At 46.9% G+C, this 17,201-nt stretch overlaps 1 protein-coding gene across 20 annotated transcripts in view; it reads left to right on the forward strand.

Annotated features, from left to right (window-relative positions):
- tanc2b (tetratricopeptide repeat, ankyrin repeat and coiled-coil containing 2b) overlaps window positions 1–17,201 on the forward strand; it is a 98,639-nt gene that overhangs the window by 74,616 nt on the left and 6,822 nt on the right. For 15 of the 20 annotated variants that reach the window (XM_057057938.1, XM_057057973.1, XM_057057928.1 and 12 more), the window contains 19 exons: window positions 298–429; window positions 5,315–5,353; window positions 6,173–6,454; window positions 6,598–6,722; window positions 8,437–8,668; window positions 9,173–9,342; window positions 9,461–9,739; window positions 10,099–10,266; window positions 10,724–10,884; window positions 11,383–11,488; window positions 11,578–11,700; window positions 12,122–12,358; window positions 12,431–12,640; window positions 13,093–13,186; window positions 14,854–14,987; window positions 15,125–15,248; window positions 15,334–15,509; window positions 15,621–15,753; window positions 16,478–16,507. In XM_057057938.1, coding sequence (XP_056913918.1) covers window positions 298–429; window positions 5,315–5,353; window positions 6,173–6,454; window positions 6,598–6,722; window positions 8,437–8,668; window positions 9,173–9,342; window positions 9,461–9,739; window positions 10,099–10,266; window positions 10,724–10,884; window positions 11,383–11,488; window positions 11,578–11,700; window positions 12,122–12,358; window positions 12,431–12,640; window positions 13,093–13,186; window positions 14,854–14,987; window positions 15,125–15,248; window positions 15,334–15,509; window positions 15,621–15,753; window positions 16,478–16,507 — 2,955 coding nt within the window. The remainder of the gene's footprint in view (window positions 1–297; window positions 430–5,314; window positions 5,354–6,172; window positions 6,455–6,597; window positions 6,723–8,436; window positions 8,669–9,172; window positions 9,343–9,460; window positions 9,740–10,098; window positions 10,267–10,723; window positions 10,885–11,382; window positions 11,489–11,577; window positions 11,701–12,121; window positions 12,359–12,430; window positions 12,641–13,092; window positions 13,187–14,853; window positions 14,988–15,124; window positions 15,249–15,333; window positions 15,510–15,620; window positions 15,754–16,477; window positions 16,508–17,201) is intronic. The other 5 variants (XM_057057886.1, XM_057058033.1, XM_057057946.1 and 2 more) reach the window with 3 other exon arrangements.

A 17,201-nucleotide genomic window follows, 5' to 3' on the forward strand; every position in this document is an offset into this window, starting at 1 on the left:
GAGCGTTGGCCCTGGAGACGCAGCGTGGTGCGAACAATCGGCAGCCAGCGTCAGACAGCGCTCGCTCCATGAATAAGACATTTGTCGGAATTAATCCTGAGATGGGCCCGGATGAGATGGTGACAGACTCTGAGAACAGGGAATTCTGGGACAGGACCAGTGGCAAATATGAAAGCGTCGGCCTCCAGTCCAGAGAATGAGTGTGTTCGTGTCGTGTGTGTGTTGTATTGTGTGTTTAACCTCAACATATACACACGTGTTGGCAATTCATTCGTTTTCTGCTCTCTGTCTGCGCAGCTACCAGTTCAGCCCACCTGGAGGACCTGGCGTACCTGGATGAGCAGAGACACACACCGTTACGCACCTCACTGCGCATGCCCAGACAGAGCACCACCTGTGGGCCGTGTCGCTCCGGGCAGGACCTGAGAGGTTAGTTCACACAGACACAAGCTGCGCCAGGCGACGCAGTCGTGTGTTTGCGTGTTTATTGAATCGTTTTTTTCATCGCTGTTGAGTGAGACTGTATTTATTTGGTTATGATACTGTTCAGCTGCTGCAAGTCATGGCCACCATCCTCTCACCATCTTTCAAGAAAGACACAAAACTTTTTAATTACCAAACTTCCACTTTTCTTTCTGATTGGGGTCAATCTTAAAAGACAGTTTCTCTTGTTTTTCTATTCAGATTATTTATGGGTTTAAAGTTCTCCGCAGTTTATCCACGACAGACAGATTTTTTTTACATACCTAATCTGAGCTGCTGCCTGCAGTACCAAAACAAGCTCCACACAGATATCTGCTACACACATTTTATGTTTGCTTTGACCTGAAAAGGGTGTTTTGGATCCAAACGAGCAGGAGCAACGACAGGACGTTGTTCTGATTTCCTCCCACAAGCAACACAACTCATGAGCGGTTATTTTAAAACCTCACAGAAAATCAGCGACGGCTAATACGCAGTGTGATGTGTGTTTTACCGGCTCGGGTCTGCCTGTACACAAAAGCTTCAGTATGTTCCCACGTCACCGTGGTGATGCTGCTGAGCTGTTGGTGGTTCCACGTTCTAAACTGTCAGCTGCTCTCTGCTGTGTCCTCAAGTGTGAAATAGAGGAGTGAGAGATAGCAGAGGAGTACACAATGGGTGTTTTGTCAGCCAAAACTTTGTCTGAATGCTCAGAGGTTGACTGTAAACGTGCGCTCCGCTGAACACTGTTCAAGTCTGGGACGCGGCAAATGCCTCGGCCTCCTCACCGAATGGCTTTATGTCACAACAGTAAACGTCCCCTTCTGCTTCTTCCTTTGTCACTTAGTCAGTAATGAGCACCGTAATTGTAGCCCTCCGACTTGCAAGTAAATGCAAATGTACCACCTGACCCCACTTTACTGCGAGGGCATGCAGTGTGCGTCAGCTGCCGGGGGCAGACAGGAGCGGAGTGAAAGACTGGATGGGTGATTGGAAGAGAAGCAGAAAGAAACAGAAAGTCAGTGCCCCTTTGTTTCAGCATTTCCCCGTCAAGGGCAGCCGAGTGTGTTTACACGGCAGCCCGCCGCATTCTAACATGCGTTCTGCCTCCTTGGATCAGCGTCACAGCCTCCCTGAGTGCACCGCAGATTCACCAGGAGAGCAAGACGGGATGGGAGCAGGCCAACTGGGAGAAGAGGGTTTTTCCTTGCTGATGACAGGAGGAGACGCGTCACCCTTTCATGGCTCGACGCTGAAGTAAAAGCCACATTTGTGGCAAATCCCTCCAGGATTGTTGGTTGTTTTTAAAGGCCTAAAGAGTCAGTGGCACTGCTGCCTTCAGTGTAAGCTTGTATAAGCTGTGAAATGTTCTCTGTCATTAGCGCAGCTCTAAAAGCAGAGGTTCGGTACTTTTGAAGGCCCTTTTGGTGCTGAACAAGACTGTACTTACAACATTGAAACCAAGTAAAGCCACAAAAAGTCCACACTTGAAGTCACTGCCTTTACATGAAGCACTGCCGCATGCAGACTGGCAGGTGAGGGGAGGACAGGAAGACCGTGGGCTACACCTGGGTCTCCATCTTTGTTGGTTCTGCTGAAAGCTGTTTTGATGTGGGTCGTCGGGGGCCCGAGCTGTGCTGCTGTTTTGAGGAGAGTGAGTCAGACTGTAATGGACCTCCTTGTGCTCCTGCCTGCCTACCTCTAAGATTTACCACCCACCTTATCCGTTCGGCAGGAAAAAAAATCAACCGCACACTCTGCTCACACACATTTTATGTCTCGTTTATCTTTACTTTCCCACCGTTTGTCTTTCTCACTCTCTTTCCCCTCATCCTACCTCTTTGCTTTATTGTGTTCTGCTGGCCTCCACAGGGTTTTATTACTCCTGCATACACTCCTTGACCGGCAGTTCCTACAGAATCCGATGGGGGTTTTTCCCTGGTTAAGACACCAAATGATGCACATGAAAATAAAGTCATTGTATTACCACTCATTGTCTTTTAAATCCTCCTGTAAACGGCGCCGCAGGTCTCCACTGGTTTACCGACTCGCTTCTCTAACACACCATCCGCCTACGTTAAAGGCTACAGGATACTCGTCCAAATATGGTTTGCAGGACACGGTAACAGGAAGTGCAACCATTTTAGGCCGTGTGTACAGACACACCCTTGGCAATAGAGGGGTGAAAAGTAAAATTAATCTTTTAAAAAAGCCACTGGGATAGTTCAAGATGGATGATTTGGATTGTGATTCTATGTAAACTAAATCTGAAAGATGGATTATTGAACTAGACTGACTGAAATTCTCAGGTCAAAGGTCAGATATGGCTCCTCGTCCTTCTGTTTCAATTGAACAAATGCTTTTACTTTGTTTACCCAGAGATATTGAATTAATTATGCCTGTGAGTGTAGCAGTGCAACATATTAATGATCTCTATCTTTCAGATGGGCAATAGCAAACAAAGGCAGCCTGAGTAAACGTCGGTTAAAAAAACGTCTGCATCGATATGATTGGGTCGTGTTTATAGGAGCAATTATCTCCAAATGTGGGCTCAAACAGAAGTCTTTATTGCAGCAGCCCAATGAGGTAGATAAGGGCACAAAGTGGATGACAGTGCATCCACATGTTTGCAATAAAGCAGCCGACAACGCTGAGTTTCAGATGATTATCTGGCCATTATCTGCCGTTTCTCCCATTTTTGAAACCAATGCCCTAATCTGGTTCCGATGGTCTTTAGGATTTGATACATAGCTCCATTTGGGTGGATTTTCTGCGTTTCATTCAACATTGGCTGGCTTCCTTTTCCTGGCTGTGGCACAAACTCGGTAAATACAGTTTGTCTAATGACAGCTTCCAGTTATAAGGGGGTTTTAGAAGATCTGCATATATTGTGCTTTATTGTGTTGCTTTAAGCCTCCAGTACGAATTATATAAGATATTCAGAACAGGAATTACGTAAGATCATATATTCTGTACTTTCAGAAGAACAGATTTTGGAATTTAGACATTTCCATCCAAACCATTTCTCTCCCCCAATCATTACCGCTCTCCCTCCACCACTGTTGCCAACACTCTCTCCTCTCCTCCTCCTCCTCCTCATCTTCCTCCACCTTCTCAAGGCTGTTCAGTTCTGACTCATCCTCACCTGGTGAATAATTAAAGCGTTTGAGACGCACTCTGTCTGGCTGCGTTTGGATTGCAGTAGGTGAGGGAGGGAGGGGAGTTGGAAAGATACCTGGCTCAGCATTGCCTGGGAGGGGGGTGTTACGGGCCGGATTATGAGGAACTATCCATCCATCCGTCCTTTACACACACGCTCGCCTCATTCTTCCTGGAAACAACTCCCTTGGCCCGTCGTTGACAACATGGCTGCCATGTTTTCTTTCCAGTAATCCCGAACACGGCGCAGCAGAATGGTTCCTGTCATTTGGAGAATGTAGCCACTAATGCGAGGGTGTGTTCAGTAATTCCACAAGGATGGATAGAACATTTCAGACATGTTTGGCGTTCTGCCACTCCGAAATATAATTTAGTGTTGCTGAAAAGAATTTAGCTGTGGGTCTTTATTCTCCTGCTTTATTCTTTTTATTGTTAGCGGAAGGAATTCTTTCCTTTCCCTTCACCATTGTTGCATCAGGTTCTTTTTTTTCCCCCTCAAAAGTCAGTTTGTAATTTACAGGAAGGACATTTGCTCCGTGTCCCTCTGCTCACAGCATTTGTTGTTTTAGTACTAAAATAATCCGACCAGGGAATATGGATGACACTTTTATTGCACTGAGCACTGTAACATACTGGATTTTCTTCTAGTTTAAAAGGATGGATGCTTTTTTTTATCCACTTCCAGGTATTTGCAGATTGCATAAAAAGGACATTTTCTTAACCAGACTGTTGTGTTCCTGTTAGCTCACTGCTTATAATTAGCATTCAAGATGGGAGAAATTAAAGGAAGTGAAATCCTGCTTGCAGCAGCACTTTGTGGGAAGGTGCTCAAAGAGTAATATCAGCTCATTATGCTCCGTGGCGCTGCTCTTATCAGCACGCCGGAGTCGCTTACAGAAGACGTAGAGCTCACAGCCCCTCCCTGCTGCCCCCATTGCTTTTCACTGCACACGCTACCTGCACAAAATGAGCGCACATGCACCGAAACGCCAGACCGGACTGATGTATGATACAGATTTCCTAAAGCTCTGAGTCACCTTGTGCTTATTGCTCATACGCTGCGGAGTGTGAAATGAACTCTTGCACTGGCCGGCACCTGACCGGCAGCTATTACTCACTGCACCAATCTGGTTCAATTTAACCGCTCTAAAAGAACCAAATCTTAGGTTTAAAGCTAAAGTAAAATTCCACAGGCTGTCCACAAAAACTTGAATCTAGGAATTCTGTCTCTGCGAGAGCCAGACCCACACACGCTTCCTTGTACTTCTATCTTTGTGAGGACTTTGATTGGTGAAATACATTAGCCAACTCTCTACCCGAACTATCCCTACTAACCCCCTGTCTCGAACCAAACCTCTACCTTAAAACCTTGCCTTGACCCCCAAACAGTCCTTTGACAGTGAGGACCAGCCAAAATGTCCTGACTTTGAGTAAAAAGAGTATTTTGGAACACACAGTAGTCTATGAAATTGTGTGCGTTTATCTGGATCGTTCGGTCATTGGTGGTGGATCCACTCATATTCCCGACATCACATTGTGCTTATGCTTTAGCTGCCGACTGGTTTTGCTTTCACCGTGCGCTGCCTTGTGCTCTGAAACACTGCTGCCTGGTTTTTTTTGCTCCTGCTCTCACTGCTTTCCTCATTACTCTTCCTCTCTGTCTCTCTGTCTTTGGCTTGCTGGTTTGTTTCAGCTTCTGCTAATAACACCCATGCCTGGCAATCCCAGTCACGTAAGTTATTTTAAATTTCTTTTGTTGCACCAGACAGGCTCGTTCTCCTTCATGCAGCCGCTGCACTTGCATGACTGCAAGTTATAGTGCTCTAACCCAGTGGGTCGTACCCTTGCCAGCATAGTGTTTGGATTATTCACGTCGCACTCATAGTCTAAATGAGGCCTAATTATCAGATCTTAATATAACATTTGAAGAAACTGCAAACTGAATAAAAGAGAGGGTTTTTTTTTTTATTCTCAGAGCTAGAATCTGTTTTAAAGACGACACCAGGGACATGACAGCCAGAATAACTGGACTCCAATTTACAGTGAATTTATCACACAGCTTCAGAAGTTCTCATCAGATTCATTTTAACCCCATTAGTCTTTAATAGTCCATATGTTGCGCGGAAAAGATGCCCAACCTCTAGAGAACGTCACTTTAATGACTCCCTCTAGTGACTAAAATAAACAGTCAGCAATAGTCCCTCCCCTGCTTTTCTTTTGAAATCAAATGCGCCTTGAGCGCAACAATCTGGACTCTTTAAGCACTCCCTCTTTTTGAAGCCGCATGTTGTTGCCCTCAGCATTATAGGAAATTTATTATTCCATTTCTAGTTTTATAATGTGACCGTAACGAGAGCTATGAGTGCTCTCCTGGGGCTATCTGTGCCATCTTATGTGCAGCCCCTCGATAGGGTATATCTCACGGGGAGAAATACCCCCCTCACACACACACCAATGACAGGTTAATGCACCTGCTGGAGTGTGCGGGGGCATTTCCCTGCGTTTTTCTGTGCAACACCTCTGATCACCTTTCATTCTCCTCACCCACCAGTGCGTTTTGCACCTTATCGGCCCCAAGACATCGCCCTCAAACCTCTGCTGTTCGAGGTGCCCAGCATCACCATGGACTCCGTCTTCACGGGCCGCGAGTGGCTTTTCCAAGAGATCGATGCCCATCTCAACCGGCCCAGCGGCAGCACCAGCCGCGGGGTGGCGGTGGTGGCCAATATTGGTTTTGGCAAGACCGCCATCATCTCCCGCCTTGTGGCACTCAGCTGCCACGGAACCCGTATGAGACAGATTGCCTCCGACAGCCCCCAGGCCTCACCCAAACGTAAGCAGTCTTTTACTCCCGTATCTGGTTTCAATCTTTCTATAGTTCCTTTAAAATAACCGGAGACATTTTTTAAAAAGGCCGTGCAGGAACAGGGTGAAATAGTTCTAAACAGCCAGCGCGTTGTGTTGTCCCATGTCCAGATGGAGAGGGGTTCCCCCTGTCTCAGCCTCAGCCCACTCACGGCACCCTGGGAGGAGGCAGCTGTCCCGGGACCCCGGAGATGAGGCGGCGCCAGGAAGAAGCCATGCGGAGGCTGGCATCTCAGGTACCACATACACCTGTGACTGCGTCCAGGCTTTAATGGCTCAAGTTCCCTCTAATTCACATGTTCATCACGTCATTTTATTCTTTCGACCACCTGCTGCAGAAACAAGTCTGGAGATACTCAACTTGGAGTGGGGTTTTTTTTTCCCCACAAATGACTCAAAGCAGATTCATTTTGTGGTATAATTTGTAATCTAAATCTTATCATTGAAGTAAGAGTTAATTTACATATATATGTAGATAACACTGAGAAGACTGGCTCCAACGTGTGAAGACTGACAATCACATCAAAGGTTGAACCTTTTCAGGGTCTCATTTGTGCTCCACTTGCATAAGCAGCTGTTAAATAGACCTTTTACCGTTTCATTAGTGATGTTAATTTCTCTGTTGTGTGAAAATTTCAGTCTTCCTTTAACTGAGGAACTGCCAGATAATTTTAATGGCTCCGCTTTGTGTCTTCTTTTCCCAGTTAGTTCCAACACAGGTTCTGGGATAGGATCATAATTAGCTTCTGTGGAATTGCCTCAGAGCATGGGCAAAACAAATGACATAAGTGAAAGTCCTTTCAATATTTTCTGCTCGTCTGTGAAAACATCGTTGCTGGAAGGATTACCCTGCAATCAGTCTTTGGTGTAAACCTAAATGCTTTTCCCTCTCCTGCTCTTATGGATGTCTGCTGTCGCGCCTCACCCCTCTGCTTCCCTCGGCTGCTTCAGCCATCTGCATCCCTGGTCCCAGCCTGATGCATTATGCAGATGTGTTTAAAAAAGAAAAAACAACTTTGCCAGGGAGCCTTATGAAATATTTATACCTCCAGAAAGCCATTTCCCAGCCAAGCTATTAGATCTTGTTAACTCTGTGCATTAATAATTAAGCTCACTCCCTTTCTCACCCCCCTTTGTTCTTAAGCCCCTTATTCTACTGTGACCAAAAATTAGCATTCCATTTTTGATTGGTCTTTTCCCCCATCCCCTTTTTCCTTTGAGCCCTCTGATCGCTGCCACCGCCTCTAAAAAGTCGAACAGTTTGTGATCTTTGAGTCCCAGAGCGCTCGGTCACACCTGCTGCTTTTGTTTTGTCGCCTAACCCCTCAGAAAAGTCCCTGCTCTCGACAGTTTGGGCAGCTGAAGACTTTCCATTCATCCACTCAGGTCTTTCTAGAAACATTTCACAAGACCGTGTTTGACTCTTGTGGCAGCACGTAAGCGCAGGCATGACCTGAGTCTCCCGGCGACCGGAAGCAATGAATTATTAATGGCTGAAGCATGCGGTGAAACGAGAAGTATTATGTTCCATTATACTGCAATCACCCACCGTGAAGTTGACTCAATCCCGAATGAGTTGTAGCTGTAGTTCCTTACAGCCCTAATCTGACTGGGGACTTTTTACCATAAATGTTCTGTTGTCATTGCATTTTTACTTTGTTTGTCTACTTTTTAGCATGAATGTCTTTTTTTGCACAATGTTCGACTCTAGACCAAAATTGGTTCATTTTAATTAGATTTAGAGGTCGTTTTTTCAGAAAAGGAAGGTTCTTGCAGGGTCGCGTAAGTTTGTTTTCCTGTTTTTAATTTCTTAATACAATTTTCTTTGTTTGTAGTATATTTTTTTAGCAATGCTGCCTGAAACTACATCATATTTAATTTAGCTTGTGAAGACAAGATGGGTAAAAGGTTATCTAACCAAACCTTCCACCAACTCTCTGTCGCCCCCAGGTGGTGGCGTACCATTACTGCCAGGCGGATAACGCCTACACCTGCTTGGTGCCAGAGTTTGTGCACAACGTTGCGGCTCTGCTGTGCCGCTCGCCACACCTCGTTGCCTACAGGGAGCAGCTGCTGAGGGAGCCACACCTGCAGAGTATCCTTAGTCTGCGCTCCTGCGTCCAGGACCCCTTGGCCTCCTTCAGGAGAGGTGTCCTTGAGCCACTGGATGCACTTTATAAAGGTGAAACATAGAGCGCATTTTAAAATCATCCATTGCAAACAGTGATATTTTCACCCACACATCTGTATCCTTCGATTCTTTTGGTCAGGATCATAACCTTGATTATATTAGAGGTGTCTAGTGGAACATCTTCAGGGGAAAAAAAATGAATTTCATTATAAATTTAGAGGTTTTCATCCACCACAATCATCCATGAAGCTTTTCCTACTATATTATTCATATCTTTTTAGACCTTCACTGTCCAATTTATTCCTTCACTCAAATCCTTGGTCATCCTAGAGGAGTTTTGAGAACACTGTACTTCCCCCCCCCCTCAACCCTCCATCTATACATCTCGTACAGTCCAAAAGCTTTCATTTTTAATGAAGATTAGAGCTGCATGTGATTTTTCTTTTCAAAGAGGAAAAAAACCTCCCTGCATAAAAAAATAGGTATATTTGCCTCTTGGTGAGCAGATAGTAGCTGATTATATGTGTTCGTTAATAGAGCGTCTTTTCCTTCCAGAGAGGAAGATCATCTCCGAGGAGGACCTCATCATCCTAATTGACGGTCTGAATGAGGCTGAGTTTCACAAGCCAGACTACGGAGACACCATTGTGTCCTTCCTAACCAAAACCATCAACAGGTTCCCTCCCTGGCTCAAACTGGTGGTCACAGTCAGAACCACATTACAGGTAGAGGACACAGGTTTCAGACAGGTCACCCCTTTGACCTGTCATTCATTAGGAGCAGTTGTGTGTATCAGTAGAGCTTAAAAACCAGCTTCTGACTGGATCCTTTGTCCATGCTCAGGACATCACCAGCGACCTGCCGTTTCACCGCATCTCTTTGGACGGCCTGGAGGAGAACGATGCCATAGACCAGGATCTGCAGGGCTACATCCTGCACCGCATCCACAGCAGCCCGGAGATCCAGAACAACATCTCTCTCAATGGCAAGATGGATAACACCACCTTTGGGAAGCTCAGCGCCCACCTGAAGGCCTTGAGCCAGGGCTCCTACCTGTACCTCAAGCTCACCTTTGACCTCATCGAGAAGGGCTATCTGGTCCTCAAAAGTTCCAGCTACAAGGTAAAGATATTTTAAAATGGTGGTGAATCAGCAATTAAAATGTGGGAGGAAATAAACAGAAACTAGAGGCCTCATTTGAAAGCCAACTCTGATCATTCTGATATTCTTTGTATGGTGGCTCTTTCATGACCGTCACCCCCAACACCGCTACGATGCTGTAGGAGTGTGCGTTTCATAATGAAACGTTTTACCTGACACCAGCTGCTTCATTTAATTTCATGAATTCAGCCTTGCGTCCGGAAAACCTTCGAATTCCCGAGGAAGGCCGCGTGGCGCCGACGCTTGTACAAATGTGCCGCATTCGTATTCTGAGTGGATGTGAAGCAGAACTGCGTTCTTCTCTCCCTCCCCCTCCTCAGGTGGTGCCAGTCAACCTGGCAGAAGTCTACCTGCTGCAGTGCAACATGCGTTTTCCCACCCAGTCTTCATTCGAGAGGGCGCTGCCTCTGCTCAACGTGGCCGTGGCCTCGCTTCATCCGCTGACTGATGAGCAGATCTATCAGGCCATTAATGCTGGCTCACTGCAGGTAGCCATTCTAAAATGTCTAAGAAAACCCTTCAGAGTTAAGCCTCTGGTGCAAAGAGCAATTTATGCATCAGATATCCGCTAAAGTTGTGCCATGCTAATCTTATCCTTGAGCTAAAACAGCAGTTCAGGGAAAATATTATCCATTGAGCACTTCTATCAGTGAAAAGGTTATTAAATTTGTTCCATTTTTATGGTTAAATCTCAAATATTTAAGGCTGCACACTATAGTTCTGAACCGACACGCCAGCGTAACATCAGCAAAATTACATAAAAGTGATTACCAAGATGTCGCGATTAATGTATTTAGTGCAAGCTGAAATTATTACATGCGTTAAATAAGAACAAGATCGCAGGTTTATGTGGAATAATGAGAGCCCTTGGTGGTTAATTGTTCTGAAGGAAGGGAGGAGACAGAAGGCTGGGAAACATGTGAATCCTTGTTTTCCTGGCTGCAGGGTACTCTAGACTGGGAGGATTTCCAGCAGCGCGTCGACAACCTGTCAGTCTTCCTGGTGAAGAGGAGGGATGGGACCAGGATGTTTGTTCACCCCTCCTTCAGGGAGTGGCTGATCTGGAGAGAAGAAGGAGAAAAGACAAAGTTCCTGTGTGATCCCAGGTGAGCGGGGGTGGGAATCTCCCATTTCAGACACAGTTTGTGGAGGATAAACACGCAAAAGGCTTTGTTCCTCTGCTCCTGCGCGGCTCTGGCGTATGAGAAAGCTCAGCAACAATCCACTGTAATAGCTGAAATTTCTTATTTTTTGGTGGTTGTCAAGAAAATACGGATATAACGGGAAAGAAAACCTCATTACATCCATAACATACAATTACATCGTCCCCCTCCCAAACCCACGTACGCATTTTAAGAGTGAAGTACTTCCGCTATAATAAATGATGGCTGTTATTGCTGCCACCTGCTGCTACATATTCTGAGGACATCCTTTTTCTGCACTCCTCTTTCAGCCAGCATTTGTGTTTATTCAGCCTGTAAATGTTTTATTCCCTGTAATAAAAGCAAATGTGATTGCACCGAGCGTGCTGACGGCAGCACAACTTAACGACCTGGTGAGTCATTCCCCAGCGTTGAAAGGCTGCCCGTTTCTCCCCTCCGCAGGAGCGGACACACTCTCCTGGCCTTCTGGTTCTCCCGTCAGGAGAAGCTGAACAGGCAGCAGACGATTGAGCTGGGCCATCACATCCTCAAAGCACATATCTTCAAGGTATACCATGATTTGTCCTCGCTCACACGCCCCCACACGGCTGTGGTCTGGCTGCAGAGTAATGAATATTTACGCTGTCTCCGTTCAAGGGTCTCAGTAAGAAAGTCGGGGTTTCCTCGTCTATCTTGCAAGGCCTGTGGGTATCGTACTGCACGGAGGGCCTCTCGGCGGCTCTCTCTTCACTTCGGAACCTCTACACTCCCAACATCAAGGTAAAACTTCAACATTTTCTGAAAGTGTTTTGCTTGCTGAAGCGTGTTTTTCTGAGGAAGCTTCTCTCGGGACGGAGATATCGAGAATATCAAGGAATTTTGAGAGCATCAAAAGAACTTCCTTCATTTTCTGCTTCCTCTGATGTTTTCCTCTTTTGTGATCAACAATATTTCCAATTCCATCTCCATTTCCGAGCCTAAATGCCTTGGGAAATAATATACTTTCGTTTACTATGTTGTCCACTTTGTCAAAATTACGTTTTCAGCCTCCATTTCAGCACAATAGTGAAAATCCTATTTGAGCTTGGCTGGGGTTGGCCAGCAGGTGGAGGATGTCGGAAACCTAAATTCATTATTATGACTCCAGTCCGCGCCAGAGTTTTCCACACCCTCACGTGTCTCCCGCTCTGCTGCCGTTTAGGTGAGCCGGCTGCTGATGCTCGGAGGTGCTAATGTGAACTACCGTACGGAGGTGCTGAACAACGCCCCCGTCCTGTGTGTACACTCCCACTTGGGCTACATGGACATGGTGTCTCTGCTGCTTGAGTTCGGCGCCTCTGTTGACGCTCCGTCCGAGAGCGGTCTCACGCCGCTGTGCTACGCCGCCGCGGGGGGGCACATGGCCATCGTGTCCGCCCTCTACCGCAGGAGAGCAAAGGTGCGTGGAGCACAGGGGAGGAGCTGCAGCTAGAAGTCTGTTTTCTCTCACGAACCATGTTGCCGTCACTAGGTGGATCACCTGGATAAGAACCGCCAGTGCGCGCTGGTTCACGCAGCCCTGAGGGGCCACATGGAGGTGGTGAAGTTCCTCATCCATTGTGACTGGGGAATGGGCCAACAGCAGCAGCAGTCACCTCAAACCCAGCAGCAGGCAGGCCTCACCAAGGGCCAGGCGACCCAGCAGGCATTCATCGCTGCTGCCAGTATGGGATATACAGAGGTAGCCTCCATGCTATTGAATCATCTAATATCAGCTTCAACACTGGTGGTTTTCTGCTTTTAAGCTCAACATTCTTTGAGATTTTTTTCTTAAGAGAGAGTAAAAACTCCAATAAGTCTGTACAAGTTGGAGGTTTAGAGCAAAGAGGGATGGAATAGGGAAAGCTCGTCACAAGCAAAAGCAAGAGAAATGAAGACCAGTGTATGATGTATGATGCTAATTAGGCTCTGGGAAGGCTTAAGCAATTAGCCAGTTTGTTCTTACAGCTGATTGACTGACTCCTGACTGTCGATGTAGTTGTTAATGAAGACCATCAATCATTTTAAGCTCAGCCTTTTACATCACATTATTAAATCCCACTTGCCGCGAGAGATGACTTGTAATGGGATGTGATGGCTTGTTCGCTTTTGACATGTTTAATCTCTACCGTGCTGATTTCCCCCCTCTGTCAGATTGTGTCTTACCTGCTGAACCTGCCTGAGAAAGATGAAGAGGAGGTGGAGCGGATTCAGATCAATAACTTTGACACCCTGTGGGGGGAGACAGGTAGGAGTGCTCGTTTATCCAGAAGCCCGATAAACAGACACTGACAGACGATGGCAGATGCTCGGTGGCTCGTGGAGGTGTCAGAAATCTCGGACGGTGGATAATCTGTGGGTTGTTTGGCGAGTCTGAGCCCTGCAGTGCGGATTCAGTGCCCGTTCTCGTGTGTCTGCAGCTACTGCTGCGTCACGTGCTGATGGCAGTGCGGCGGTGTCATCAGCGCGCACGCAGGGCTGGGCTCGCTCCGGGGGTGGGGGGAGGGATGAGAGCGATTCAGGGAAATGACAAGTTTGATTGCCCTGTGGGCTGCTGTTGAGAAATGTAATGTATCACTATAGTTAATGCTCTGAAACCTCGTTTAAAGCAGGGAGGGTGTAGGGAAAAAAAGCTGCCGCTCAGCCGTGGTTTCATCTCTGAGAGGAGGGATGTTCTGGAAGATGAGCTGTTTTATCGGATAGGTCATATAAACGGAGGTTATTGTGCCAGAGGGGATACGTTGTGTGTTTATGTGGTCCCGGCTGCTGTTGGGATAAAACCAGTTTTTAACTTGTCAACGTGGTTTCTGCAGCGCTGTGACGCCAACGCCACGTGTGTGTGCAGCTGTTTCTCTGGTGGTGGTCCAGATTGCTGACTGTTGGTGTGATGCGTTCACTGTCTTTGTCCTGTAGGCTCAGCCTGGGCGGCTTGAGCGCCCAAAGAGTGTTTTGATGAGTGCATCTCAGTGCTAATAAAGAAGCACAGAACGATTTTGATGCAGGCAGGTATGAGGAGTTTTGAATGCTCAATTATTCAATAAACCAGAAGATGATTATAGAGTATTTCCAGTTCCTACAATAATTTGTCTGGCTAAGTGTAAACGCATTATACGTAACATCATTATGTAGCCTCACATTTTGCTAAATGAGTTGAGAAGCAATCGTGCAAATGCTCCTTTAATAACAGCTTTGTCAAACAAATATTTTTAATAAGTGAAGTCACTGGAGCCATTTTAACTAGACAGCCAGCTGAATAAGTTTGATCCATTATTTGTATTTACTTTGGCGCTCAGTCACGCTGTTATAGATGAGGATAATCAATAATTGTCCCTTAGAGGAGCGGGTGCATTAGCATAAAAACCAGAACAACTTCCTCCTTAATTGGGAAGCCAGGAAACAGCAAATGGAGGAATGGAGGTTTCCATTTTAGTATGTATAGTGGTTGATGTGGACGGTGTTCATTGTGCTGTCGACACATATATCAATATCTTTCTTCACACATATCCACCTATTGGGATCAATATCAGCCTCTAAATGTCCAGTGTCAGTGGGAAAAGCCCTGACATGGGGGCAATCCCCTCAGTCACTCAGAGGCTGATATCTGACATCTCTCTTCATTTCCCGATTCCAGTTTTAATGACAACATTCAGGAAGACGTCTTTTGAAAGGTCTTCGCTCCTCGGTTTGAAGGGCGCAGCTCCTTCTCTCCTCTCCTCGTCCTTTCTTTTCGCTCTTTTGCTCTTTTCAAGAATCACTTGAAAAAGGATCACGGGGCACTTTGCCTTTGAAAAAGGAAGGCTCGTATTTTTCTGGCTCTTTCCAGTATTTATGATCCACGTGCTTTAATCGATACACTTTTTTTTATGCATGAAATGAGCGAATGTCTCCTGATCCGTTGTGTTTCCACCTGTCCAGCTCTGACCGCAGCATCGGGCCGGGGGAAGCTGGAGGTTTGCCGCGTGTTGCTGGAGCAGGGTGCGGCCGTGGCGCAGACCAACAGGCGCGGCATCGTCCCCCTCTTCAGCGCCGTGCGTCAGGGACACTGGCAGGTCGGTCACATGGCTCCTGTGAACGCACGGGCAGGAAATGCAGAGATCCTGTCAAATAGTCTGGTTATAGCTGACGTCGTTTGGATGCTCTGAGGATAAAATCAGATGTCACTGACGACCACGACTGCTGGTTTCAGATCGTGGACCTGCTTCTATCACACGGTGCAGACGTCAACATGGCCGACAAACAGGGCCGGACTCCTCTGATGATGGCCGCCTCAGAGGGACACCTGGAGACTGTGGAGTTTTTACTGGCTCAAGGTCGGAACAGAGTCAATAAACTGGAAAAGTCAATACTCGGATGGGCGGTTTGTTGTTTTGACGTGCTTTGTGTTGATTTTCCCAGAAGCCTCTCTGTCTCTGATGGATAAGGAGGGTCTCACCGCTCTGAGTTGGGCTTGTCTGAAGGGTCACCTGCCCGTCGTCCGCTACCTCGTGGAGAGCGGTGCTGCCACCGACCACGCGGACAAGAACGGCCGCACCCCTCTGGATCTGGCTGCGTTCTACGGGGACTCTGAGGTGGTGAGTTCTTGGTGTGGGAACGCCATCCTGGAATAATAACTCCACCCACAATGTGGGTCCAACTTTCATCTGACAGGTGAACGCCATTGTCACAATGCTTTGTCTGCTCAGGTCCAGTTCTTGGTTGACCACGGGGCCATGATCGAGCACGTGGACTACAGCGGGATGCGTCCCCTGGACAGGGCGGTGGGCTGCAGAAACACTTCGGTGGTGGTGGCGCTGCTCAAGAAAGGAGCCAAGATAGGTACGATTGCAGGTCAACAGAGTGAAGAGGCTATTGTTGGGCTCGCAGAAGGACCTCTTCTGAATGCAAACCTCACGTCCCTTTGTGTCGTAATCAAAGGTTATTTGCCCGCCGCGAAATGAGATTCGGTGTGAGATTGTACTTAAAAGGTCACAGACTAGAGCTGAAGCATGAGCTGCATGAAATAGACTGTGAATGGAGAAAAGGGGTGAATAGGCACTTCCTTCTAAGTCATCCCAGCGCACTGTAGCGTTTTACTGCAGTCAGCCATGGAATCAGGTTTGTGTCTCCATGTAGCTCACAGCTTCCTGCTCCAGTATGTCGTCCACCCCCTCTCATGCTGCATTCTGCTGCTTCTTCTCAGCTATTTATGGCTCCAATGTGTGTTTCTTTTTATTGTACTACTGCTGCAATATCCTGCTTTGCTTTCTGTTTGCTTCTGTCTCCCCCTCTCTCTCTCTCTCTCTGTTCCTCTGCTCAGAGACAGGTTGTTATTAGTGCCCGTAGTAGTTTTTTCACAGTTTTTTTCCTTTTCTTTTGTATCTGCGCGTCTCACTGCTGCTTTTTGTGTTCCTTTTTTCTTCACTTCTCCTTCATCACTACTGCCATAACTTCTCTGACAACTCTGGCCTCCTCCCCCTTCCCTGTGCCCCCCACCACTTATATATCTTCCGCCACCTTCTCCTTCTCCCCCTCACCCCTCCGCCTCTTTCTTCGGCCTCAGGATGTCAGACGCTGCCCAGTCGGCCCCGAGGTAAAGCCAAGGCTGTCGACTTCTCACCCCACCAGGCATTTTGACAGCTCTATCTCCTCTCTCTGTGTTGTATGTGTCGTCCTAAGTGTCAGCAGGCCAGCTTAGCTACCAAAAACCTTCCCACACTGACAAATAATAACACACAAAAGGTATTAGCACAGACAGCGACTCGGTTGCGATTGCGTAGCAGTAGATGCTAATGTCAGTCCCTCCAGGATTTTGCAATTTTTTTTGTAATGAATGTGGTCAAAAATGTCTGCATTTCACATTATAGCATGACAAACCCACAGGAGAAACTTTTGCGGCTTTTTTTTTTTTTTTTAAAGCAGTTTTGTAGTCTGAAAGGTGCATTGTTTCGCACTCTTTTTTATTTATTTTTATTTTTTTGCCAAAAGCCAGATTCGAGCGTTGCGGGTGTCAGCCTCGTGCCTCGTCGTGATCAGAGCACACGATTCTTGTAATTGTGATATTTTGCTCCAACTTTATCGCCCCAGGAACACTTGAGCAGGTCGTACATGCTCTGGTTTTTTTTTAGATGTGGCTGCTTATTTTTTAACTTTGCACCAAGCATTGATGGGCGTCCTTGAAGGTCGGCACGTGTGGACACAGGCGCCTCTGTCAGGGGGATTAGTCCGGACTGTTGTTTGGACATTTTGGCCTCTCTTTTGTGTATTTTGTGGTTGGAAAATCTGCG

Source organism: Takifugu flavidus, chromosome 1 (assembly GCF_003711565.1).
Source record: "Takifugu flavidus isolate HTHZ2018 chromosome 1, ASM371156v2, whole genome shotgun sequence".
Lineage (NCBI taxonomy): Eukaryota > Metazoa > Chordata > Actinopteri > Tetraodontiformes > Tetraodontidae > Takifugu > Takifugu flavidus.